The 27,348-nt window shown below is 40.3% G+C and overlaps 2 protein-coding genes across 8 annotated transcripts in view; one reads left to right on the top strand and one right to left on the bottom strand.

Moving 5' to 3' along the window:
- INVS (inversin) overlaps positions 1-14,766 on the bottom strand; it is an 83,151-nt gene extending 68,385 nt beyond the window's left edge. For 2 of the 6 annotated variants that reach the window (XM_038126088.1, XM_038126064.1), the window contains exons 1-3: positions 14,632-14,763; positions 10,915-11,084; positions 4,887-5,053 (exon numbers count right to left, since the gene is read on the bottom strand). In XM_038126088.1, coding sequence (XP_037982016.1) covers positions 4,887-5,053; positions 10,915-11,020 — 273 coding nt within the window. In that variant the 5' untranslated portion in view covers positions 11,021-11,084; positions 14,632-14,763. Of the gene's footprint in view, positions 1-4,886; positions 5,054-10,914; positions 11,085-14,020; positions 14,611-14,631 lie in introns of those variants that run through there. The other 4 variants (XM_038126079.1, XM_038126072.1, XM_038126100.1 and 1 more) reach the window with 4 other exon arrangements.
- Positions 14,767-14,794: 28 nt separating this feature from the next.
- The window catches only part of ERP44 (endoplasmic reticulum protein 44), a 47,807-nt gene continuing 35,253 nt past the window's right edge, over positions 14,795-27,348 (top strand). The window contains exon 1 of one of the 2 annotated variants that reach the window (XM_038126233.1): positions 14,795-15,018. In XM_038126233.1, coding sequence (XP_037982161.1) covers positions 14,962-15,018 — 57 coding nt within the window. In that variant the 5' untranslated portion in view covers positions 14,795-14,961. Of the gene's footprint in view, positions 15,019-15,238; positions 15,392-27,348 lie in introns of those variants that run through there. The other variant, XM_038126242.1, reaches the window with a different exon arrangement.

Below are 27,348 nucleotides of genomic sequence, written 5' to 3' on the forward strand. Positions count from 1 at the left end.
AAAAACATATGCCTTGGGTGAGATTAATTTGTTACAATTACAATATTGACAATACAAAATCCTACATCAGACAGATGCCTAAGAAAGAATCAGTTAGTCAGTGTGCCCTAGAGTACTCATCTCACTTTAGGGTGAATGACTGCACCCTCAAGTGCATTACTTTTAAGTTATCTACATGACTAGCTCATATGTAGATATCTGCAATGTAAATTTTTAGTTACATGAGATTATTCTCAGCCCATCATCTCACATTGCATTGTACTATATTATTTTCCATTGAAAGAAAGATATACTTGTTACATTTAAGCACACAGAAAGTTAAACTACCTCTTTATTCAAGCTAAAAATCTTTCCCAGATCAAGAGATGTATAAAATTTAAAAGCTGTAATACAAAGGATGCCCATCACTAAACAGAAGACTAACCATTAAGAACATAATTATTAGCATGAATCACCCACTCATCAAAGGTTATCATATCAATATATAACCACAGGTGTTTTTCAAAAAGCATTAGTGTTTCTAATAGTACAGCCAAAATTTCTGACCATGCCTTATTCATTTCAGGAACTTTCTGCAAAGAAAGGTTTGAGAATGCTTTGTCTTAGAAAGGTGACAAGGGTAGTAAGTGAATATCCAAAGCCTTACCTCTTGCAAATAATCCAGAATGTCACTAGTGAAATCTGAGACAGAGAGATTGTAAGAATCTTATGTTGAGATGAGAACCTGACAGCTTTTCACCTAACTATTGCTTTGTAGACAGTGGTCCAGTGACAAAAACTATTTGAATAAAGCATGGCAAGACCAGGATGACACAGCAGCTCTGAGTCCTAAGACATGAGTTTCCTCATTAACTGGTAAATACGGCCTGGTTATTAAAACAGCACTAGACAGAGGTACCAAAATCATCAGATCACTTCTTACCTGTGTTGTAACCCTTGGAACAGGTTTCATGTAAAGAACACGTAAAAGCACTGGCAAGTCTGCCTAGGTATGCTATCAGAAATAGTTTTTGAGGTATGCTATCAGAAATAGTTTTTGTAGAGACTATTAACTGCTTTTATATCAAGTGCAAAAATTTTGGTATTGCTTACTGACACCCAAATCAAATTAGAGCTATTTTGACAAACCATGACTCTGAAAGATGTCTTCTAGGACACTTGTGAAACAAAGCAAAGGCACTTGGAGTGCACCAGAATATTGGGAGGAGATCAAACACATTACTGCAAGTAACAAAGTAACTACTTCAGAAGGACTTAGAAGTACCATTAGGAACAGAAAAAGGATTAAGGAACTATTGTTAAACTATCAATCAGATAATGTTTTATATGACCATATGGATAGTGCCAAAATCTTTACCTATAATTTCAGAAGAACTCTGTACTAACAACAAATAACAATCTGCATTTTGAACACTGGATGTGATTGTTGGCATTTTGAAGGACTGGAAGAAATGCTGTTACAGAATGAACTCCTTATGTAACAGCAATGACAACCATGACGGAAGCACAGGCTGTCTCCTATTCTGCAGACAATAGCTGGAAGCATAAAACTTGCAGAGAGGTGGATGTTAAGAATAAAATATAATGTAAAGCTGATGTACACGTGTATGCATACACACACTCACCCAGTACAGCCAGGTTTGCAACTGACACAGGTTGAGCCAGAAGCTAATTTTGCACGTGTTAATAGCATGATGTGTTACAGTGGTTCATTTAAGTCCTATCCAACTAGAAATCCATCCTAGAGAAGAAAAGCAACTGAAGTCTTAATCCATTTTACTTAATTCTGATGATTAATGACTGAATTCAGGTCAATGCCACATTTCTGAATATTTGTTCTATTAAAGGGATTAAAAAACCCAGAAGCAATTTTACTAAGACTGAAAGACACAGAGTGGCAGTTCTCTTACAGTGAAATCTCCAGACAAAAAAATGGGAACACCTCACCTCATCCTGCAGAGAACAAAACCAATTGTTTTTATGATGACCAGGATTACGAATGGGAGGGACACCATCCTGAATCCAAACACACGAATGAAGACATTCAGCTCTCTTCAGTCCTCAACAGCTAAATCATTGCTTCTGTTTGGCATTACAAGAGCATTTTCTCACAAACTCTTTGCCTCGGAGACAGTTCTGAGGTTCCCAAAGAAAGGCAGCAGAGACCATTTTTTGTGAAATCAGCTGCAAGACTCTTTCAGAGAACAAGTGCAAAGGGACACGTAAAGGCAGCCTGTAGAATGATGACCTAAGGAGTCTCAAATATTCTGGCAACAAACTCTGGCCCTCAGAGTGTCTGTCTGCTGTGATCTGATGAGCAAAGTGTCCCAAAAGCCCTTCAAAGAGACAGCAAAGAACAGCAAAAGTAAACCTGGTACTTAGAGAGGAAGGTTTTGACTCAGGAAACCTTACTTAATTTTACCTCCATCTGCTTTAGTTAGCATCAATGTAGAAAGAAGTGTCTTTTCTTTCCTACCTCTTCACTGGTTGCATGTAAAGGCCTATAACTTAGCATCTCTCGTCAAAAGTACAATTTAGGAATCTGAATCTCCAAGCACTGCCCATCTAAACAGCTTGTACCTGTGACTACCAATTAATAGGGATTTATAAAGTCATGTGAATCTGGTTTTGATGAAGCACAGGACAGCTATTGACTCACAAGCTTGAACACAAAAAAAACCATACAGTGGCCCTGGTAAATATGTATATTCATGATTAACCAACAAGGACAAAACAACTTTGGAAATGGGTGATCTCACAGCATGTTTCTTTTTCTATCTGAAAGTCAGCTGTACTGAGAAATTTTACTTTTGGAGAAAAAAAATTTGGAATATAAACCAAAAGTATCAGCAAGATATAAGCAGAATGCAAAACATTATTTAAACAGCCAAAACTGCATGAAACATTAAGTTGTTTTGAATTTTAATTTTACTTATTTTTCAGAAGACACAACAGAAATGTAGATCTAAAAATGCTAATACGGAAAGACCACAGACAAAATTTCACACACATGAAATGTTAATTTCATAAGCTGACATCAATAGCAAGTAGACAGAAGACACAGAAGGGAGTTTTAGAGGATGGCTAAGTGAGGCAAATAAAAAGCAGTTGCAAGGGCTGTTTCCTGACCTTTTTTGCTATGGAGTGCATCACATCTATCTAGCACCTTACACAGTAATTGTGTGACTACATAACATAAAATCTACTGCTAAAATCTTTATCTCATGCCGTTTTACCTTCCTTTTCATTTGCACTGTCAACTGAAAATCCATCTAAGATGGTCCAAGTATCCCATGTTACAATCTGCACTTTCAGGATTGAAGCAAGGCGTAAGGAAATGGAGAGCACACGCAGTTAGAGGATATTATGCCAAGACAAAATCTCCCTTGCCTTGAATTGCTTTAATACAAATATCCACAATACGAAGAGTCAGACAAAGATTTAGACAAGAATTTACATTGTTTTAATATGCTAAAATGTATTTTTAAAATCTGTTTTTTAAAATTTTAAAAAACAAAAATTTTAGAATTAAGTTTTTAATATGGTCAAAATATTCACATGTCTATCACATCATAAAATCTGAATGCCTGTATGAATACCAGGCAAGTAAAGTATGTTACAGCAATTTTTTAACTCTCTGACATAGGTATTTCATAAAAGCAGCAATCTTTGAAACAACAACATTCAAGTAAGCTGGTTGGTCCCTCAGAAATACAAAATTAATCCTGGAAACAAGGTTATGATGATGACTGAATTATTTTCATCAGAGTGTAATGGTATGTAACCAAGCAGATGAATTAGCCTATTTCAAGTCAACCACAACTTAGAACACTTTATTTCCCTGTAAGGGATGCAGTAACACAGACCACACAGTTCCTATGGACTCCTATGCAAATGTACCTGGAGAATATCACCTTACTATAGTCTTCCCAAAATGGTTTCGATTTAACTGCTCCTTACTGAATATCATGACTATACTATAGCTGCCTTTACATAAACCTAATTAAAATAAAATTATAAAAAAAAATGCAGATTGCATTGAAACATCTGAAAAATGTGAATGATTATGAACAGGTGACAAGATGTATTTGGAAATGGTTTGCTATGAAAATCATGGCAGGTGCTCTGACTGGTACCAAATGGCAGCTCACACAAACAAAAAACTGCTAATAGTAAATAGTAAATAAACTTAAATAGTAAATAAAAGGCTGTTTGTTTACGTTTGAATTTCTAATCTTCTCTGTGGAGTCTTTTTCACTGTTTATGAACTCAAATGTCTTGGTTAGCAGCCAAAGCCACTCCTCTTTCCTCCCCCACCCCCATCAGCAGCCTGCTTAGTCTCCTGTGGAGAGACTGGATACTTCCTCCAGGCCTAACCACACAAAATTTCTTGCAGCGCTCAAGTTATACTTTCAGTTGCCTTTTATTTTATTGTTGAATACTTCCTTTTGCACTTCTTCAGGGGGACAATGTGACTGGACAGACTGTAGAAGGAAAAACAGACAGTAATGAACTGATGGCATTCCCCTGCACCACTGGCTGCTGGGTAAGGTAGAGAATTCAGGAGTTAAGTCCAGGAAGAAGGGTGTGGGAAAAATGATTTTAAGGTTTGGGTTTATTTCTCATTATGCTACTCTGATTTGACTGGTAATAAATTAAACCAATTTCCCCAAGTTGAGTCTGTTTTGCCCATGACAGGAGATGGTGAGGGATCTCTCCCTGCCCTTATCTCAGCCCATGAACCTTTTGTTATATTTTCTCTTTCCTGTGCAGCTGAGGAGAGGAGGGATAGAGCAGCTTTGGTGGATGCCTGGTCCAGCCAGGGTCAGCCCACCTCACAGCTGTGGTGAAAGCCCTGACTTCATAAGCACTTCCACAGAAATTACCTTTTGTGCAGCAAGATGGAGAGCAGTTCTCCGGCTGCGATCAGCTCTGTTCACATCAGCTCCAGCCTTCAGCAATGCCTCTGCACAGTCCAGCCTGTCAGCCAGCACACAGTACATAAGTGGAGTCCTTCCAAACTGGTCCTCCTTATCTTTCAGCTCAGAGTTTCCTAAAAACCAAAACAAAGCACCCACTTAAACCGGTAAAGTATATCAGTATCTAGCTAAAAGTAGAACTTTTTTATTATAACGACATCTTATTATAATATGAACAGCAGGTATCTCATTATAATATGACTGGGCTGAACAGAAAATGAAGTATGTCATAAACTCAAAGTCCTTACATTTTGGGCTGCTTTTACTGACAGTTACAGAATATTTCGAAATATATTTGCAGAAAAAAGTACATTCAGAAAACATTAGTTCCATGAATACACCTACCAGCAGTAAGATTCTGCAGTGGCATAACTATAAACAATTTTCAAATAGTTACATGGATCTCAGCTGCTCAGAGTCGTTTAAAAAATACCAACAGCACAGAAACCAAAGAGACCTCCTGAAACCTGTAAACACTGCAACTAAAACAAACTTTGAAGCCTACTCAAAGTAATGCTTATTTTAAAAGCATAAACATCAATATTACATCAATACCATTATTTACTTCAGGGTGCCTTACAATATGGAAACTACTAAAATACTTCTCAAGCTTTATTGACTTATTAAGGTTAGTGAGGCAGTAATCTCAGATCCTATCCAAAAAAAGTGAAAACACTATTCCTATTCACAGTCCAAAAAACCCTCCAAACAAAGCAGTTTCACTATAAAGTTTCATATTTCCACAATGTCACCACATAAAGGCAAGCACCTTTAACTTCAAGGCTATCAACTGCCCCACACATCCAGATTCTCCAGATTTCCAACGGAGAACCATTGTCTACAATTACCCAATGAACACTGAATTTCACAGGCAAGTTAGTTTTGTTTTTTAATTTTTCCTTTGTCTGCATGACTGTTGATGCCTCAAAAGCACTCCAGCAGAGGCATGCTGCTTCTTTACACAGTCTTTGCTTTCCCCCAGCATATTATACTTATCTACATATCCAGTAATTCTATTCTTAATTATAATTTCTATTGATTCACCCAGAAGAAAAATCAAGGAGATTAAATATGAATCAAGGGGAATATAAAGAATTAAAATTCATTCCCTACCAATCAAGCCACTTACAAAAAACACTGTCAAGTAGGATATTGCTAGTTAGAGAAATCATTTACTCACTCAGTACATTTTTTAGTTCCTTTAAAACTATAGAGTGATTACCATGTCAATCACATGATTCACTATGTAACACTTTTTTTTGCCTTGAAAGTGTGATTTGCATTGAGAAAAGTCTTCTTGCTCTGCAAAAAAAGTTTAAGAACATTTCCTAACTCCTCTGTGATGCAGATATAGAAAGATTCGTTTTATTCTTCACCTTGTCTTCTCTGACTGCCACTTCACTTGACAACCCACTGGTTTTACAGCTAATCTTGATGCCAGTAGCAGTTTACTAAAAAACCAAAACAACAAACAACCAACCCCCCAAAAAATCTTACAAGAAGTCTTCTACTGGCCTACATCTAGCTTTCTCAGGAACAGGGGTTTCTGAACACATTTTTGCATTGTAATACTCATCTTCACACTGCTGTTTAGCCTGTTCCTCTGCATACACCGTGGTCCAAAGCATGATTTAACATGTCACTGCTCCCAGCCAACAAGCCAGATTCTCTAACTGGCTACGTACATTCAGGTGCTCTTCCAGTCTTAGTTCAATATGGTCACTTAGACACCACTAAACCACATTTCACTGCTAAGTTTGAACATAACCTCAACAGTGTCTTAAAATGCTTGAAGCTGATGGGACTTGAACAACTATATTAATTATATAAACACTAATTTCTCCCAGTAAGACACAAGCACATGGGCTTATGCTCAGGTAACATTGGTTCTTAAATCAGCAGTGTCCAAAACCAGCACCTTACTCTCAAATTCCAGTTCCTCTTCTGTTACAGAATGTTGGAGGATATATATATATATAAAAGATTTAGAGACTGACAACAAGCAAAAACAGCCTAAAGCTCAAATGCAACACAACTAAATACAGCAACAGATATCTATGTTCATTTTCAGTTCCCAAAAAGTGATGTAGCTGATGACAAGGAGTTTCCATGCCTGCATACAGTCTGAGGGAAAAATGAGCAAGAGCCTCAAAACTTGATGCCAGTAATTTGCCTGAAGCTCCTGCACTATTTTTGAAGGTAAAGAAACTATCTTCAGTGAGCAGTAGGGTTTCTCCTGTTGTTTGCCAGGGCTCTGTAAAGCCCTTGGAATGGTTAAAATCCTATGAGGATTTCCCTAAAAGGGGATCTTTGTGCTCAGGCTAGGAGACAGGACAAGGGCTAGGAGCTACTATATCACCATCAGGTGCTAAGGGGAGATTAAGCTGATGAAAGTCACCAGCCACTCCACCTTGTGAACTTCACAGCTGCAGCAAATTACCACTTTCTGCGATCAAGAAAGCACAGGTTGTCCTCAAAACATTCACATTTAGGTACATAGCGTACCTAAAATGTGTTTTGGCAAAAATAAATTCTCTTCACATACCTGCCTAAAAAAGGATTTTTTTAGATCCCTTCCCTTTTAGAATAAAAGTCCTCAGCCCACCAGAATATGCATTCTATGAGCTTGTTGCCAACAGGGGTCATGATCACAACAGAACCCAGGCCCCAAGTCCAAAATTTAGCTCTCAAAGCTGCACTTCATCACTTCCTCACACTCTATGCAAGAAGTCATATCAGACTCTTAACAATGCTATGCATTTTTAAAACCAGAAAAGGAGAAAAGGCAGCAGGAGGGTGTGTATTCTCCCTAATTATTAAAATACATACCCTTTCTTGTCACTTCCAAGAATCTTGCCTGCTGCAATACCCGAGATTTATTCTACCTCCCACAATGTAGAACGGGTGAGAGAGAAGTAGAGAGGAAGATCAAACAATAGCACACAACTGCATATTTGTGACCCATAGTTTAGTTAAAATTTACAATGAAACATCACATCAGAGATTTAGAAGCATTTGGATGCAAGCAATGCATGATAAGGGTTTTAAAATGAGGAGCTGGACTGAACAGACACTTCAGTATAATGACTATTATAATCATTATTTTGTTCTTTTAAACAATTAAAACAATTAGATGCCTCTTCCCAAAGCATAAAATGAAAAATGATCCTTCAAATACAAAATTAACTTTTGCTCGCTTTTTCCCTAGGATCAAAATCATACAGATGGATTTTAACACTGAAGAATTGTTAATTAAAGACATGTTCACTGTTGTGTAAAACACAGGAAAGAAAATACTGTGAGCATTTCCCAAAGCCCAAGAACATACAATTCTAAAACAACATGATACAGTACACAACAACTCATGCAATGCAAACAATTAGCACATTTCTGTTAGAACACTGGTTATACAATTAACACTTGGCATGTACTTTATGGCATTTAACCCACAGGCTTTTTAGAAAGTCCTGTGATTAAGCATTAGCAGTGGTTAACATAGAGAGATACTTTGTTCCAAAGCCCCCTTTCTCTAAAAAAATTTTCTACCTACCTTTGATTCCGTCTGTGCCTTTTTCTGGCACAGGGCGTCAAAAGGAACACATTATCCAGAACATACTGTATTATTTCAAACAGCTGTTCCTTTAAAATTCATCCATACTCTAATTATATGCAAATAAAGCATCTATGTTTGTACCCAGCCACGCACCCTCCACCAAGTTACAAATGGCAGAAGGAAAAATCACCAAAGAGGTTTGAGGGGCTGCTCCAAGAGACCGTTTAGTCAGCCTCAATGCCCCATCTATGTTAATAACTGAACAGGGAAAGCATGAAGAGAAAAGTAATAATGAATTTAGGGGCTAAAAGGTCCTCCCTGAAAGGAGAAGAAAGTCAGGACTGTCCATTGCTGCATCCACCTCTAGCTACGTATCCAAGATGCAAAGATTGGCTGCATTAGAAAAGTGTTGTTAAGCAATCCAGCAGACATAACGCTGGAGTACTGTCCTGAATTAGCTGCTGCTGCTGTGTGCAGTCATGAAATTCAGTGAAAAGCACCAATTGCTCAATTTGCTTCTGGCATCAAGTTATACTTTCAACAGTGACTGGTAAACAGCTGAAAATATTACTTTAATGCATTCTTCTTCTGCTAGGCAATAGGAGAAGTTTTGGGTTGGTTTTTTTACTTTTTTTCTTTTTGGTCCAGTTCTGGAAAAAGAAAGGTCTGTGTCATATCCTGTCAAAACATGGCAAAGCAGAAAAGCCAAATTTTGCTAGTACAGCAAGTGCTACAAGGACTGTGCAGTTTTCTCTCCCGTGCAAAAGTAAAACAGCATTTTTATCTTGTTGCTGCATGATCATTGTTGAAAGAAGAGCAATTTCCTTATCTGGTTCTAATGGCTGTTTTGTGGTATATTTGACAAGCTGTACCAGCAACAAGAAAAAATATTTCCTTCATGTTTGCAAAAATGTGTCTTTTGGCGCTGAGATTAACAAAAACACACTGAAGTTAGCAAACACTCTTTGTTGCTTCTTCAGAATTTGAAAGCCCACACTTTTTTCACCTCCACATGCAGGCAGAAGGTTGTTTTAGAAACTTGGATATTTTAAGCTACTTTGTAGTTGAATCTCACAGATTTCTAGAAGTATCTCCATATCATCTGCTGTTTATAAAATATTTTTAAAAAGAGCAAACAGATAGCATTAAATGCAAACAGTGTATGTTTGAACCATCATATGACAAAATAAAGCTGAACGTCCAACAAATAACTGTTTTTATAACAAATTTATTTATATTACATATTTCTATTTATATATAAATATCACATATTTATAACAAATAACGTCCAAAATAACTGTTTCAACAAGTGCAGCTTCTATAAAGTCAGTTCCCTCAAATGTGTTCCTGTTGGAGTCAAATCAGTTCTAGTTATATTTTGAGAACATTAGATACACCTTGTAAGCAAGAGCCCCTTACTACTTTCTGTGCAGCTTGGACAGCACATCCACACAGGTTTTCACCTTGTCTTCAACACAGGTCAGCAGAAGACACATAAAGAAACCTGACTGCTGGTTTCATGTTGTTAACGTTAAATCCTTCACACACATTAAAAGTGACAGTAAGTGGCATAAATACAGACTGTGCTTCTTACTATTTCACAGTCCTTCAACCCTTGCTAAGCTCTGGGAATAGGATTTTCCAAAAAACACTGAGCAAATAGAGCTTCTTCAGTATCACCTGGAATTGCATTTAATCAGAAGCTCTGAAAAATCCAAGTCTTCACCTATCATATGGCAGCCTTCCAAATACATGCAAGACTGTTTATGGAACATAGACTATATACTGCTTTTAAAAACTACTGACCCCAAATGCTATACCATTCCTGGAGGGCAAGGGAAGGCAAAATCCTGAGCTTTTAAATGGATGGTATTTTTTTTTTTTTTACTTCAGATTCAATCAGACTAGACTCTCTCATTACCTTTAATTTCTCTTGAGAAACATTGCCAGTCTATCAGAATCAAAGTAATAAATAAGGCTGGGCTCATTTTCTTAACACATACTACACAGTGACAAGACTTCAGAAACAATAATGAATTATCTGTAAAAACACATTTATCAAATTTCCCAAAAAGCAATTAAAAAAAATTAAGCATTTGCAACCAAAGTATTTCGGCATGAAGCACTTCTCCAGAACTTCAAATTCCCTGAAAGGAGTTCTATCACTTACCATTTTTCTATTTTACTTCACAAAGAAGTACCAATTAAAGGCAACACACAATAAAAAGTAAGAAAAATCAGTCATATTTTCAGGGCAACACTTATTCTAGAAGCACATATAACCAAGACATCAAAAGTATCTTAAAGATCAGAGCTGTAAGTCAAAACCAAAAAGCTTCAGTTCTGAAGTAATCCAAATGCATCTACAGTGAAAACATTTACCTGCTATTAGCTTTTGGAGGGTACTCTTATCTCCATTAACAGCAGCAGCATGCACTTCAGACGCTAACGAGGAACCACTGAAGAGGCAGTTTGCTGAAATATTCATACTCTTTCAAGGTATTACTGTAGGTCAGATCTGTGCCGCCAACATTTTTTGTAGAAATTCAGTTCTAGAAAAAAAACCCCAAACCACATTAATAATACAGAAAAACCACATTAATAATACAGAATTATTTTCATAATGAGTCATTAACATTATTCAAACAATGCTAAAGAGAATAAACTTCTGTTAAAAACAGAAAAGAAAAAACATGGGTTTTATCAGTGAATTAAATCTACCTCTACCCAAAATTCACCAGAAAAAAGCCTGCATTAGAAATATATACCTACATATTGTAGTTTCATTGCCTTAAACACAAATTTCAGTCCATAAGCTTTGCCAAAGTCTGTAAAGTGTTTCTGTGCAAATCAAACAGACTGTTCTTCAGAGTGTTGCCATGCATGCTTTAATTCAAACTTTATTGGTTTAAGTTTGTTATCAAGTATCAGCTTATTATAGTCCTGCATATAGAATCACAGAATACCCTGAACTGGAATGGACACACTGGGACCACTGAAGTCCAGCTCCTGGCCCTGCACTGAACATGCCCAAGAGTCACCCCACACACCCCAGAGCATTGTCTAAACACTTCTTGAACCCTGTCAGGCTAGTGCTGTGACTTCTTACATGGGGATCCTGTTCCAGTGCCCAAGCACCCTCTGGGTGAAGAACCTTTTCCTAATATCCAACCTAAACCTCCCCTGAACACAACTCCAAGCCACTCCCTCGGGTCCTGTCACTGGTGACCACAGGGAAGAGATCAGTGCCTGCCCCTTGTCCGTCCCTCACAAGGAAGCTGTGACTGCAATGAGGTCTCCCCTCAGTCTCCTCTCCTCCAGGCTGAACAGAACAAGTGACCTCAGCTGCTCCTCATACGGCTTCCCCTCAAGGCCCTTCTCCATCCTTGTAGCCTTCCTCTGGACACTCTCTAATGGCTTAATATCCCTCTTATATTGTGGCACCCAAAACTGTCCCTAGCACTGGAGGTGAGGCTGGCCCAGAGCAGAGGGGGACAATCCCCTCCCTTACCCAGCTGGCGATGCTGTGCCTGGTGTCCCCCAGGACAGGGTTGGCCCTCCTGGCTGCCAGGGCACTGCTGACTCAGGTTCAACTTGCCATGGACCAGGTCCCTTTCCACGGCACTGCTTTCCAGCATCTCATTCCCCAGTCTGTCCACGCACTCAGGTGCAGAATCTGGCACTTTGTCTTGTTAAACTTCACACAGTTGGTGATTGCCCAGTCCCCTGACTTGTTGAACTGTCTCTGCAGAGCCTCTTTGCCCTCGATGGAGATAACAGCTCCTCCCAATTTTGTATCATTTGCAAACTTGTTTAGTATCCCTTCCAGTTGCACATCCAAGTCAATAATGAAGACATTGAAAATCACAGGGTAGAGGATGAAGCCCTGCAGAGCCCCACTAGTAACAGGTCCCCAGTCTGATGTCACCCCATTCACCGTAACCCTTTGTGCCCGACCCATGAGCCAGTTTCTCACCCACCACATGATGTGTTTATCCAGTGGTGTATTGGACGTTTTGTCCAGGAGGCTACTCTGAGAGACAGTATTGAAAGCTTTACTGAAATCCAAAGAGATTTCATCAACTGATGTGTCACCTGACCTTACTTCCATTGGGCATACACCTTCTTTTTTTCCATTAGCTCCAAAAGAAGATCCCTGGTCAGCCAAGCCAGCCTGCTACCTCGTGTGCTTGACTCCTGACATTTTGGAATTGCCAGCTCCTGTGCCCTTAGAAGATGGTGCTTAAGAAGTGATCAGCACTGATGGGTGCCAGCACCTTCACAGGCATTTTCTCAGGGGATCTTACCATCTAGTTCCTCCATTTTCTTCACATTTTACATCTCAACAAATAAACTAAAATATAAGAAATCTAAGGGCAGCAACATAAAACTCAGCAAATACCAAAGAACTCAGAGAAGCACCAGAAACATCCCAATAACATCAACAATAATTTTCCATAAAACTGACTGCATACAGAAGATAATTACTAATGAAAAAATGTTAATAGTTTCCAGGTGAAAGCAACAGTTACTTCTGCATAAAGTGGCAGTAATCATACAGGCGAGAGAAGCAATCCATTATCTCTACTAAATTCTTAGTAAATTCTTAGTATGATTCCATTAAATGGGCTAATTCTGCATCAGAGAAGTTCTGAAATATTAGGAGGGACTAGAAAAGGAAAATTTGTAACATTCCTCAGGTATTTTTCTCATGTATTTAGCAAACAGATGAACTTCTGTCTGGAAGACTTGCTTGATAAAGATCCTCATTAACAAAAAAATGAGACATGTCGTCAATAAAAAAATCAAGAAATAAGTAAAAGGTCTGCTTATAAAACACTACATAATTGGCAATATCTGTAATATGCATCATATTACTGGAATCAAGTAAATAATTCCCTTTTAAGCTAACATGTAGAAAAATATTAGCCTTCTCAAGTCACTTAAAATGAAGGGACACTCATATGGACACCAAGGCCTCTTCAAGGTGTGTGAAATTTCATACCAAACTACAATATTTTGTCTACTTTGTATTACGCAGATAGCAAGAATTACATCATATTTCTACTCAGCAGAACACGAGGTTGTTAAAATTTAAACATGATAGCACAATCATGCCATCAAATTTTATTGATAGTTCCAAGTGAAGACTGAGCTTTGAAAAAATATCAAAGATCTTTCAAATGTGAGTTAGTGCACAAGATGTTCATTTTACAGATCAAAGAGCACAAGTTCTTAAGGTAGTCATGGCAGAACTGATAAAAACCAAGTACCAATTTCAGACTATAAAAAATACACGACTTGTATGTATATCTATGTGAGCGAGAGTGTTTGCAGCTCATGAAACTGACAGGCCACAAGATCTTTGAAGGGCCACACAAAGTCTGAGCCTGTCAGGCTTTCTTTGAAACCAAACAAGACCTAACTTGAAAAGGCTGATGTAAAGGATTTTTTTCTAAATGGTGTTACACCCCGTCCCCCTCCTTACACTCGTGTGCGCACTGGAAATGTGACAAACGCAAAGCGCAGCCTTCTGTGATCTTTTTGAGACAGCTCTGTAAGGTCTCAGAGCGTGTACGTATTCTGCAAGGTCCAAAGTTTTACTGGAGGAGCGCCGACCCCTGAAGTTCGGGTGTTCTTCATTTTCAGCGTTTACAACTGAGGAAGCGACAGAAAGCGCAAATCTCTTGAAGCGCCAAGGGATAAACATCAACGATGACGTTCCACCCGAGCGGGAGTTTCCCAACCCGCCCAGCAGCCGCTCTGCCCCGTCACACACAGGCTTCCAAGCAGAAAGTTCCTCCCAAACTCCGAGGACACGAAGACCACAAGGCGCACAGTGCCTAAGAACCCCTTCTCCTGTTCCCTGCGCCCAACCCGCGAGCCCAGTCCCGGCTGAAGGTACAAGGCGGGATCCCAAGGAAACGCGGACAGCCGCTGGGGGCTGGCAGGGAGCGATCCAGAGCGGAAGAGGGTGCGGTGCCACGGGACAGCCGCGCCACCAAGGCGGGAAGGGTTAACCCTGCCTCGCCCAGACCGCCTTCCTTCCTTCCCTCCCTTCTCCCCTGCCCGGCGCCGCAGCTGCGCCCCGTAACTCACCTCCACCCCGCCCTTCTCCTCATCGCGCCGCCGCCTCCAGGCGCCGCCCCACGGGCAGCCCCGGTGCGCTCTGGGTTCCACGCCTCCTCTCCCGCTCTCTCTCTCCTTTCCTTCCTTCCTTCCTCCCTCCTCCTCCTCCTCCTTGCCCTCCCCTTCCCGGAACTACGCTTCCCGGCGTGCCCCGGGAGCGCGGCGGAGCGCGGGCCCCGCGGTGGAACTTGCCCGGGTGTTTCCTGGCGACGGGGGGAAGTGGAGGAGCCGCCGCCGCCGCCGCCGCGGAGAGTGGGAGCCGCGCTTCTCCCCTCCCCGCTCCCGGGCGCCCGATCTACCATGAGACCCGCCATCTTCCCGCTCCTGCCTGACCCTGGCTGCCTCCTGCTCCTCCTGGTAAAAGCCGCCGGCTCCCCGCTGCCCTTCCCTTCCCAGCGCCGGCTCGGGCAGGGCGGCTCTGGGGTGGCCGGCGGGCCCTGCTCGGGGCTCCTCTCTCGCTCCCCTCCCCCGCCCAGCAGGTGCCGGCGGCCGGGCAGGAGGGAGGGAGGGAGGCCGGCAGGGAGGGAGGGAGCGGCCCCGGCGGCGGGGCCCGGCGGTGTGGCCGAGGCCGATAGGCTGCGCGCACGGGGTGGGGCCGCGCCCGGGCCCGGGCCCGGGGCAGTGGCCGGGCGGGCGGTGCGGCCTGGCCCCGGCTCCTCGGGTGCCCGAGCCGGCGGGAACGGCCCTAACGGGGGCCCTCAGCAGCCCCCTGGAAGGAGGCTGTGGCCAGGTGGGGGGCGGCCTCTTCTGCCGGGCAGCCAGCGCCGGGGCGGGAGGATGTGGTCCTGAGCTGCGCCGGGGGAGGTGTAGGTGGGACAGGAGGAGGAATCTCTCCACAGCAAGGGCGATTAGACCCTGGAATGGGCTGCCCGCGGAGCTGGTGGAGTCACCGTCCCTGGAGATGTTCAGGAAATGACTGGATGTGGCACTCAGTGCCGTGGTGTAGTTGACACGGTGGTGTTGGGTCATAGGTTGAGCTCGTTTATCTCAGAGGCCCTTTCCAGCCTCATTGGTTCTGTGATCTTTAGTTGACCGACTACAGCTTTTTTTTTTTTTATCGCTTTTTTTTTTTTTTTCAGGCTGGCATTACATGCATGACCTAAGCCACCTTCCGGCTTTGCCAGTACACAAATGCAATCACTGATGTGTGTGTTTTGTGGAGATAACTTGCCTGCACTATAGTTCTTTTTTTTCTTTTTTTTTTTTTGAAACAAAAAAAAAGAGGAACCATGCTGGTGTGGTGATTCTTCCTTTTCCAGAGGTGTATTGGGTCAGGTTCTGGACCTTTCATAGCAAAAGGGACTTGCAGAACCAAGGGGCACTTGTGCGAATAAATTTCAGAAGCATTTTTCTCTTAAGATACTAAGGATTTTAGTCAATCTATTTTTAACATTTGGGAGAATAAAATGGGCCAGAAAATTAAAGAATAATTGGAGGTAATGGTAGATAGAAGTCCAAGGAGGAGTACAGAGTAATATAGCTGCTAATGAAAGGATGAACTGGTTAGGAATGTGAGGACACTTCTGTAATGAACAGTAGAAGTATTCATTATCCGTTGGAAAGGTGCACTTCTACCTGGGTAAGCTCTGGTTAAAGTAGTATGAACTTGCTGTCATTTCAGGGTCAGAAAACTCATGCGATTGGTAGGGTTTGAAAAAACACATTTGAAATGTTTATATGTAGATTGCAGTAGCATGCTAGAACACGATATGAGAGACTGAAGTTAGGAACCTCATACTTTTCAGTCATCTGTGTATTAAAACAATATTGCTTATGTGCTAGATTGGTTTTCACTGTTGTTTTACATACAGACTAATGAGCAAAAACCAAGGAGCATGTACTGTTTAAAGACACCATGGAGTGTGTCCATTAAATAGACAGCTACAAATTTGAAAAAGTGGGCACAAGTTAGTGAGTTTTTCTTTCTTCATGGCGCAGTTGATCAATACAAGTTAAATATGCATCAATAAGAATTATGTTTGCCAACAAAAAAGAAAACTAGCAGGAAATAGCTGCAACTATTGATCTTCAACTTCTCTGTATTTTGTCTGCTGATTCTTAGTGTATGGGTCATTTAAGCCCATTTCTAATGTGGTTTAAAAGAACGGAATACATAAAACTTTAAGAAGAATACAGTTCAGAGGTTTGGGTTTTTTAAAATACAATTAAGTGTAATGTTATCTGTGTAATTACTCAGCGTCGTTTTATCAGCCATGGTCCTGTGTTGTAAGATGCCTAGTTACATGAATGAAGACAATGAATCATTCCTTTCAGTAGATTTGTTCAGGGTTTTGGAAAAGTCATTCCAAGCAGTCAGGGAGTGTGAGGGGATCCTCTTTCTTTAGAAGGGCTGAAAAAACTTTGTAAAAGTGCGTTGTTTGTTTTCTTGTGATACTCAGTGTTCCTGATGAGATGTATCAGATAAACTTTGAAGTTCTGGTAACTGTTTTTCTTGTAACCAACTGCCTTGAATGCTTAAGACCAGCAGCACAACTTGGCCTTCTGCTCCATATCCGAAGGGTGTGCCACCTAACAGAGGCTCTTGGAGCATGGCATATTTTGTGGATAACTGAATTTGTGAGACAGAATACACAATGATATGTAGCTGCAAAAACAGCTTACTAAGCTGGTCTTGCTTAGTAGTAGCAATGAAGTTATCAGGAATTCTTTTCCAGACTTTTGGATAAGCATATTTCTTTTCCAGATGGGAATTTAATATGCTGCAAAAAAGAAGAAAAGATACAATGTCAAATCAGAATAAATTCTCTTGTCTAAAGTTTGACAGTAGGAGATCACTGCAGTTGAAGAGGGCTTTGTGTCTCATGCTAATATTCTTCTTCCCTGGTGTCACTGAAGTTTGGATTGACACGAGGGAGATTGCAGTGCAAAGGGATACCTGCAGTCCCAGCACAACTCTTTGCCCTTCCAGCTTTTCAGCATTTGTACTGGGCTGCTGGGAGTTGAAAGGAAACTGCAGAAAGGACAGGGGAGGTACAGGCTGGCACAACCCCTGCCTCAAGAGCTGAGTGGAGGGGTGAGCAGTGCACGGCACAGACTGCAGAGGGTCTTGTACAGATGTTTGCAAGAACAGAATAAGAGAATGCATAGAAATGTCATGGGGGCCCTTGGAGAGTGAGATGTTTCTGCCTTGTTGGGATATTGCTTAATACTGGGCAGGACAGATCTTTTAGATGAATCCAAGACAGCGGAATAAATGCTGATGGGAGAGTGGCTCATCAGATTCTCCCCTAAGGCAAGGTGTGGCTCTTTGGCTTTGCTCCATCCAATAATTCTCTGTGTTTGCCTGTAGTCGCAGTCAGGTATACTTTGCCTTTAAAGAAAATTCTAGAACAAGACACTATTGCACATGCTTCTTCTGCATGTGTTTGAGAGGCATTTGTATTGCTCAGTGCTTCCCTGGAAGGCTCAGGCACAGTGCCCCTGAGCAAAAGCTCTGACTGGAGGAAGCCACCAATGGATAATAAGGGAAATGAAGAGGGAGGTTCCTCACTGGAAAAAATACTGTAGGGAAGTAGTTTTATTTCTTGTTTTACTGACACTGCCTTTCATGTCTTGAAAATATGACACAAGTACCCAAATAATGAAAATAAAATAAAACAAAAATTGTCTTTTAACTTAGTGTTAAATGTGTAATAAGTTGCCCAAGGAGAAGTTGAACTCTGTAAATTTTGTGTCTAGACCATATATCTGTGCATTTGCCTCTCTCTGCATTTGCATTAGAAAACTAAATTTGTAATTGACACTGCTACTCCGAATACTATATTCTGAATATGAGCATGAGTCAGAAATTGTAATTATAGGCAAAATTTAGGCCACTGAGCCTTATACAATGAAATGGGTTCCCTTCAAGGGTAGCACAGGACTTCTGAGTTGTCCATCATCTACCATGATTTCTAAAAGAAATAGCAGGCAACTGAGGAACATTCCCCTTTGGAGAGGGGAAGCAGGGGAGTCTTGAATTCCTGTGAAGACAGCTTGTATTCTTAGTGCTATGCCAAGCAAGTTTTCTGTTTGAAGTGCTCAGAAGGGAAGAGAGAAGAAACTGAACTGTTTCTTGGAACAGAAGGCTTGAACAATGCTGGAAAATAAATCAGTTATTGACATGAAGATCTCAGAGATTCTGTTGCTGGTGGCTGTGATGACACACTCCTTGCTTTTTCTTTTGATATCTTTATTGTTCACCTCCATAATCTGCTTTGGTTTTTGTGTGGTTGGGGGTTTTTTATGTTTCTTGGCAGGACAGCTTTCCTAAGCAAGAGACTGGCCCTCATATTGCTTTCTCAAGAAAGTAGAGTTACTACGTTCTATATAGTTTAATCAAACCTAATTCAGTTGAAAGACTTTAGGATTATGTGCTGCTATTCAGAAGAACCAATTTTTCACCTTGCAGACTCTTTTATAAGCCTCACTTGTATAGCTTCCAGATATTTTGTTTGCTTAAGGGGAGGGAATTGTCTCATGCATAAGTTAAGTGTACAAATATGCTGTAAATTTTATACCAGACCTTCTTCAAAGCCTCTTCGGGAGAGTCTAGAGATAATTCAAAAACAAGTGCTTTAACAACGCTTTAAGTGGGTTTGGATGCATTAGCAATAACTCATTCATTATTCTCTCTGCCCCATTTGAGAGTGAGTTGTCTGATGGTCTAGAGGAGGAAACACAGGAAGATGTGGGGATGTAAGCAGAAGCAATACAGAGCAAAGAGATCAGAGCCTAAGGAATATTATTCCAAAGCTCCAAACTGGAGAAAGCTCCTGGAGAAGCAGAGGAGGAGAGGTGTTTTACAGAGAATTAGGAAAAGAAATGAGATCAAATTTCCTTTTGAGAGTTCTGCCTTTACCCTTCTTTTCTCCTTGACGTGTCTTCTTTCATCAGGAGCATCCTAACCATCGCTAGAAACACATGCAACTTTCTTTTCCAAAACTGTTAGTAATGTGAAGTGCTCATGTTGTCTAGTTAAAAAAGTCATAGGTAAGATTTTAGAAGTTTGAATAGCTTTAATTTTATTTTCAAATTCACTATCTCTCTGGTATTTCTTTTTACATTGTTAAGAGTTATTCTGCAAAGTTATTGCTATAGCATAACACTAACTCAGAATGTTTTTTTCACTGCTGGTTGAGGATGCTGTGTTTTTCCAAGCAGCTGTAGCACTGTTTCCATGCTTTGGTAAAAGTGCCTTGCAAAAAGCAACAAGGCATATTGGGAGAGAATTCTATACTTTTTCTTATTTTTATATATGCTACTACTGAGAAACTGACTACCCTGATAATAGACCCTTTGTAGCTAAGAGGCATTCATGCCATTAAAACATGTGCAAAGTTCCAGTACTGTGTCTTCCAGATAAGCACCTGTGACTTGGAGCTTCTTCTAGTGAAGGAAGTGAGTGAACCAAAACCTCAAAGCTCCGTCACATGCATGCACAAAGACCTTTAATGGTAGCGATCCTCAAGATCTGCTCTATGACTGCTGATAGGACATAAAAATGTCCTCTACGGTGGCACTAAGCAAAGCGCAGTGCTCTGTGCCTTAAACCATATAGTGGTTTGGTGAAAGCATCGAGGACAGAACATCGCACATGGTTAGCTAAAGGCAGGGGCTCTGGGCATACTTTCAGCAAATAACTGGTAATCATATATGCAGCACAAGGTTTCTGCTGAACACAGTAAATCTCCTTTTCATCTGAACACAGTAAATCTCCTTTTCATCTGTTGTTATTATGGTAAATGTTCTGGGTTTCTTCCCTCCCTTGTTTCTTGACCTATGTCTGGCTTTAGCAAGAAAGCTTTGAGAGAGAGGTGTATTAAGAGACTCACTGTGTTTACCTGATAGGATCAAGTTGTAGAGTTCTGGTTTTTTTGATTGCCACTGGAAGTTTGATCATTGAAATTTTAAAGGACTTCTTAAAGTCACCTGATATTACTCCCTGCTCAGTGCAAGACTAACTTGGATGGAATTGCTCTGGTTTTTTTCCAATTATCTTATAGAACTCCAAGGATGGAGGTTCTGCAACCTCTCTGGTCACCTGATTTGGTGTTGAATGAAAACTTTGTTGCATGTTTTCTTTAAAAGTCTGTCTGAAGGTGTGGATTGTATATATTGTCTCTTGTCCTATCACTGCATCTTTGGGAAGAGTCTGGCTCTGCCTTCTCTATAACCTCTGATTAGGTCACTGGTAGCAGCAGTAATAACTTTTCCTTAAGGATGAGCAAATGCAGCTGTCTCAGCCTCTGCTTGTAAACCCTGGTCTCCTGTCACTACTCACCTTCATAGCCATCTGCTGGGCTTCACTTCCATATGTTATTGTCTTGTACAGGTGGTCCCAAAGCTGGGCAGGATCCTCCAGATGTGCTCACACAAGTGCCAGATGAAAGGAAAGAATCACTTCCTGTGGTCTTCTGGCTGCACTTTTGCTAACATAGCCCAGTGTGTGGTTGTCTCTGCTGCAAGGTCATGCTTCTGACTCCTGTTCGACTTGCTCACCAAGATCTTTTCTTCAAAGCTGTTTTCCATCTGGTTGGCTCCCAGCCTGTTATTCCAACAGAGATACAGGACTTTGCCTTTGTGGAACTTTGCAAGGTTTCTGTCAGGCCACTTCTCCAGCCATTTGAGGTATCTCTGAATAGCAGATATTCCCTCTAGCTTATAAAACACTCCCCCCAGTTCCTGTATCCTCGGGAGCTGCTGGGAAGGCACTCTGTTCCATCTTTCTGGTTATTATTACAGACAAATCTTGAACCCAGTATTGGTCTGGAGAAACTTCCTTGGAGGCCACTCGGACATGGTATCTTTGGTTACAGCCCTTTGAGCTCAGCAGTTCAGCTGCTGTGTCACTCACTTCATAGTTCACTTATTCAGTGCATGCATCAACAATTTAAGTCTAAGGATCCTTTGAGGTCCTGTGTTAGAAGCTTGCTAAAGTCAAGGCAAACAGCATCCAGTACACTTTCCTTGTTTACAGAGCTAAATGTCTTGCCACAGAAAACAGATTGATTTACTTATTCCAAATATATGCTGGATGGATGTGGCTTCTGGAAAGAAAATTTGTTTCCATAATTCTCCTGGTGACCCTGAGGAAAAAAAAACCCCATTCGATCTGGTTCTGTGTCTCTGTATACGTCCCAGTTGCAGAAGAGCTTTCTAACTTGGTCTTCTACTCATGTGAGTAATGCTTCTTTTCCCTGGAACTCTGCTATGGGCGCAGACCTCATTAGTATAAAATAAGCCAAAGACAACATTGAGTGTCTAAGCTTTATCTGTGTACTTTGTCTCTATGTCCCCTGCTAGCTGAGCAGCAGCCTACAATTTTCTTACTCTTCCTCTCTTCCTTTTGTTGCCAGCTTACCCTAACATCCCTCTCTCAACTCCAGCTGAGCTTGTACTGCTGCCAGCTCAAGCAGTGTTTCTCTCTTCCTATCAAGTATTTTTCTTACCTCTACCTTCTGTCTGCTCCCCTCTTTTTTTTTTTTAAACTCATCCAGAAATTCTGTGCTAACCTGTGCAAGTCTTCTGCCATGCCAGCTTTCTGCCCAGTGGAGTGGATTGGTTTTGAGCTCTGAAGAGGTTCTCCTTGAAGGTCAGCAGTGGGTCCTATTGACTTTCCCAGCTGTTTTTTATGAGTGAACTGAATTAAGATTCAAATGCCTTCAAGTCTTGTCACTTTATTCAATGGTCCTGTGAGGTACACATTTTAAGGTAAAAAATAAATATTGGAATAGATTATAGATGGGATTTAGTGTGAGCCCCAGTCATCTATGTAAAAGTTGCATTAGCAGTGGCAATGAAGTGAAACACAGGAGGTCCAAAATCTTGTTTCCTGGAAGATGTAATTTTCCCTGTTTTATGTGTTGGAGTCTCCCAGCTGCTTCACTTTGGGACCAAAATGAAGGTTATGTTATTTTACGGAGATATTTCAGGTATATGGTTTGCTACATTGTTTCAAAGCAAGATACTGCTCTGTGGCTTAGATTTCTGTAATGACTGAAACTTTGTATCTTAAATGATGTTCGGGAAACAGGAACCTGAGCAGAACCTAGAACTCTAGAAATGGAGTGTAGTAAATGACCTGGTTCCTTGGCATGTTTTTTGCAGCCAGCCTGTCTTCTGTCTTGTTTGGCATCAGTGATTCTTGCCTGTTTCTTGTGTGTTTCATTGAGGTGCATCCAAAAAAAACTATGAATGTCTGCAAGGGTTTTTTGGGTTTTATTTTCATAGATTTGTGAAAATGAGCGAAGAAGAGCAGTCTAATCTCTGTTGTAAAATAACTGGCAGTAAAGCTTATATTTTGTCTCCAACTGTATTCGTGTGGCAATTGGGCATAAACACAGAGAGAACTTGTTCATTAGGAGCTCTGCAAGGAAGTATTTTGAAAGGCAAGGAATAGGTGCCTGTTCCAATGGTCTGGAAAAAGCAAACAACAGCTGTGATAGTGTTTTGCTGTTTCCCATAGCTGTCGTGATTATGAAGTGATGATATAATTAACTTTCTCAAAAGCTGCACAAAGGGAAAGCTTTTCAGTGATGTATCCATATTTGTAATCCCAAGAAAAGCTTTTTGTTCCTTTAGTCAGTCTATCACTTTTGACTCTCATAATTTACTGAAATCCCCTTTCTTAACTCTTGCTAGAAACACTTAGCTCCTAGATTCTTTGCCAGTCATACAAATTATGAATTTTCATAAACGTGTGTATGAAACAACTTTTTTCCTTTTTTTTTTTTTTCCTTCTCCCTGTTGAGTCAATTCACTTGGGATTTTGGGCACAATAACTGAAAGACAAATCGGTTGCTTCACAAAGGTAATTAAGACAGTATGTGGTGCAGGGGGTGAACAGTTAGGGGTTCTTTCCTACTAATGATCCGTTAATTAGTGAAGGGAGCTCAGCGAGTGTTCAAGCCTCTCAGCAATTACCTTCGAATGGCATTTAAATCTGCTTTGGTTAAAAAGGCATAATTGAAGGGGGAGAGGCCTTTTTAGAATTTTTTTCTGTTAACATAAGCCAGCATAATTTGCTAAACCTATGCAAATGTCTACATATAATTGTTGTTATATAGAAAATAAATATTTTAAAATAAGCCATTAAATAGCTGTGATACCTCACTGTGGATTTTGGTAACAGTTTTGGTGGCAGCAGGCTTCCCTGTTGAGAGCAGTAAGATTGCTGCATGGAGCTGGTTGGTTGCAGAGCCAGGGTGTCCGAACCTTGCTCCCAGTTCAAGCACTGCACCATGTTAGTGTGTTCAGACTATTTTTAGGACCAGTCTGGAATACTTGCTTGGATGTTTTTGTGGGAGTCAGCTTGAAGCTGGCAGGTCTAATATTCCTTCAAGAGAAGTAGACCAATCTCTGTATGATTCTCTTTTGTGCATTTCAAAATATCTGTGGTATGTGTCCGGTCGTCTACATTATTTATTCTTTGGCTGTCGAGAATTATCCAGGATAAATTGACTGCATATGTGCAGGACCTTAGCAGCTGTTGAGGACAGAAAGAAAATAGGTCTTACACAGTCTGAAATTAGCCTCTCATTCTTCAAGGTACATGCAGCTGTGGTCCCAAAGGTGAATTTTTCTCTTCAGGTTCAGGCAGCATTGCTTTAATCAGTGCTTTTCCCTAGAAGATAAGCCAATAGATTAATTTGTAAAAAGATATCCTTTTTTTTTTTTTTTTACCTCCTCATTTGAATTGGGAGATTTTTCCAATGCCAACTTGTCAATTAGAATGCAGCTGTGAAGTAGTATTTATATTACACAGAATCACTGCTTATTTGGAAAGATCTTTTCCATTAAGCACTCATATGTCATTTTAAGGTAGCAAATAATAAAAGCTAGCCCAAAAATTGTTTGCTAGAGACAAGCTAATGGATGTCCCAAGAGCTTTAATACGCTATGATTGGCAGTTTGCATGTGTAGAGTGGAAGTTTGTGGAGTGTGCATCACAATTATGCCTGGAATGAAGAAAATAAAATAACCAAAGTAATGTAAGTTCAGATTATGTTTTAAGTGGCTTTATTCTAAAGTTCAGAGTTCTGATGTTAAGGGAATGATAAGCAGAGATCATCAAAATGCCATTGTATTTTAGCAAGCTTGTAATTTTGACTTTCTGAGGTGTTCCTCATTTTGATTTCTCAGAAAAAGAGGGAGGAGCAACGCTGGACTGAATCTCAGTGGTTTTAATGTGTGAGCAAATACTTCATATACTACGAGTGGCTGCATCAAAAATTATTGTAGCTGTCTTTTGATAGTGGTACAAACAATACCTTAGCCTCTTGCTGCAGTATTAGCAGGTAATTTGAGGAAAAGTGGTATCTCAGTCACGCTGAAAGAAAAATAAAATCTGTAGCACAAGGAGAGTCATACTGATATGGGTAGTATTAGTGCTGAAAGCTCTAGATCTCAGGTTAGCAAATGGGGTGGTTACATGTGGGTTCGTTGTGGTGGAGATTGCAGAGCATAACATGACTGTGTCATAGTGAAAGTGGAAGAGGGTCAGAATTTAAGTTGAACTGCTAATTGCCACAGAATCATCCATATGTTTGCTGTTCTGCTCCATTGTTTATCCCTTGTTTAGTTCTAACCATCATTGCCTTCAGCATCAGATAAGGATGAGCTGAATCACAATGGCTGTGATTCTGTGCTTTTAAAAGGATTTTGTTATTCAGAAGTACAAACAAGCTGCTGCACTAAGGTAAATGGTAGAGTTTAAACAGTGTTATGGAGATTGGCTTGTCCACTTGTCTTCCCTTATATTCCCTTTAGAGTGCAAGTTAAACCAGTATGTTTTGCATCAGTTTGGGGGGACTAGATGAGGACAATGACCCAGCTGTAGTTTTCATTTAAGTATTTTGTTTGTCTATTTGTTGCTTTTGCTACCTTTTTTTTTCCCTCTTAACCCAATGCCTCAGCTGCATGGTTTAGAGCAGTGTTGGTCCAGTTCTATTTTTCTCATGGAGCGCTAGTTGCTGTATATTTATGGTAGTCATATTATATTGGCATTTGAGCAGTTGGTTTCAGTAATTCATATGCACTCTTAAAACAAGTTCCAGCTGAACAGGTTTGTCTTTGCTTAAAGTTCCCCCTTTCTTGATAAGGCAAAGATATGAAGAACTTGATGTTTTGGAGAAGAAGGGTAAAAACATGTTCAGTATTGCAACTAGATTCTGTCATTAATAAAAAGCTAAGCAGCTAGAAGTGCATAGGTGTTGAAGTTGATCATTTCACTTTTAAAAAAAGTTGGTTTTGTCTTATTGAAGAATAAGCTCAATATGTAGTAAAATTTGTCAAAACAGAAATTGTGTTTATTTTTAAAGCAGTAGAATGTGTGCAGGCAACAAGGATGGAAATTTCAGTTATCCACTAATATGTTAAATCTTTCAAATTATTCCAAGGTAGCAAACATTCATGTGACATAAGAAGTACGGTTTCTTATGGAATCACTACTTCTACTTTTGGTTTCTTCCTCTAAGATTATGCTTCAAAGGAGAGATTCTGAATTCCATGGCCACTCATCCCATAGAAGGATGTAAAAGTTTTTGTTTTATTTTAATATGCATTTCATCACCAGTCCAAGAATGAATAAAACATAAATACATTTGTATTATTATATAAAAAAATCTTTATTTCTTGTTTTGCAATGACCCTATGTAAAAACTACAACAAAGAGCACAGGAAAGCCCATAGATTATAATGAATAGTAGGGTAGTGTGTTGCTTTCTGTAATGAGGAATGGAGTTAAAAGTACACAGTCTCCAAGATTTAAACTGCCTACAATAAGGTTTTTTTGTAGTGGGTTTACATTTAGTTGCAGTGGCCAAAATAGAGAACAGGGCCTTTTTCCTTGACTTAGTGAAAAGGGGCAGCAAACTATTCTGCTCTGCCAGCCTTACCAAAGTCTTGACAAGACCAAGCTGCCCTTTATTTCATATGGCTGGATCATGCTTTAACAAGTTGAGGACCTTGAGGGTGCTGGCTTTCATACACAGCAACAGCTGCTTAATTTGTGCTAATCATTTTGGAGATTGCATTTGTATTTTATGTGTGTTACTCCTGCTTGAAAGTGTATCCTTGTGTTGTTGCCAAATAATCAGAGCAATTGGCAAAATGGAAAAGAAAGAGTTATCGGAACATGAGGTGTTTTTTCCTAAAGGGCTGCACAAATGTGACCTTTCTTTTTCAGGGGAATTCTAGCTGCTTGTTTAAGAGAAGCAGCTTGGTAAATAAAATATCTAAAGATTCAGAGTTTATAGTAGTTTCCTGGGGAGCTGAATTTGTAGCTCTGAATCTGTGAAACAGGCTTTAAGGTAGATTCCTAGTTGTGAAGATGTGGAGCACTCTGAACATTATTCACAAATTAATACAGATGTTCAGACATCTGTTTACATCTTTTGAAGGTGTATGGACTGTGTTCTCTCTATGCAGATGTATAAGGCAAGGAAACCAGTGGATCATAACCCTGACTGGAGATTACTCTTTTCCCTAAAGGCCAAGAGATATATCTGAAAGTTATAAATAATTCAACTGGAAATAAATTACAGGTCTTATCTCGGTGACATTTTTTTAGACACGCCTCATGTCATTTTTTTGAACCCTTGCTTACATATTTCTGTAAAAGACCATGATCCGTAGGTTTGTGCTCAGAGACTTAAGCTTTAGAATTGTGTTTGGGTGCATGGTTCT

This window comes from Motacilla alba, chromosome 2 (assembly GCF_015832195.1).
Source record: "Motacilla alba alba isolate MOTALB_02 chromosome 2, Motacilla_alba_V1.0_pri, whole genome shotgun sequence".
Taxonomy (NCBI): Eukaryota; Metazoa; Chordata; class Aves; order Passeriformes; family Motacillidae; genus Motacilla; species Motacilla alba.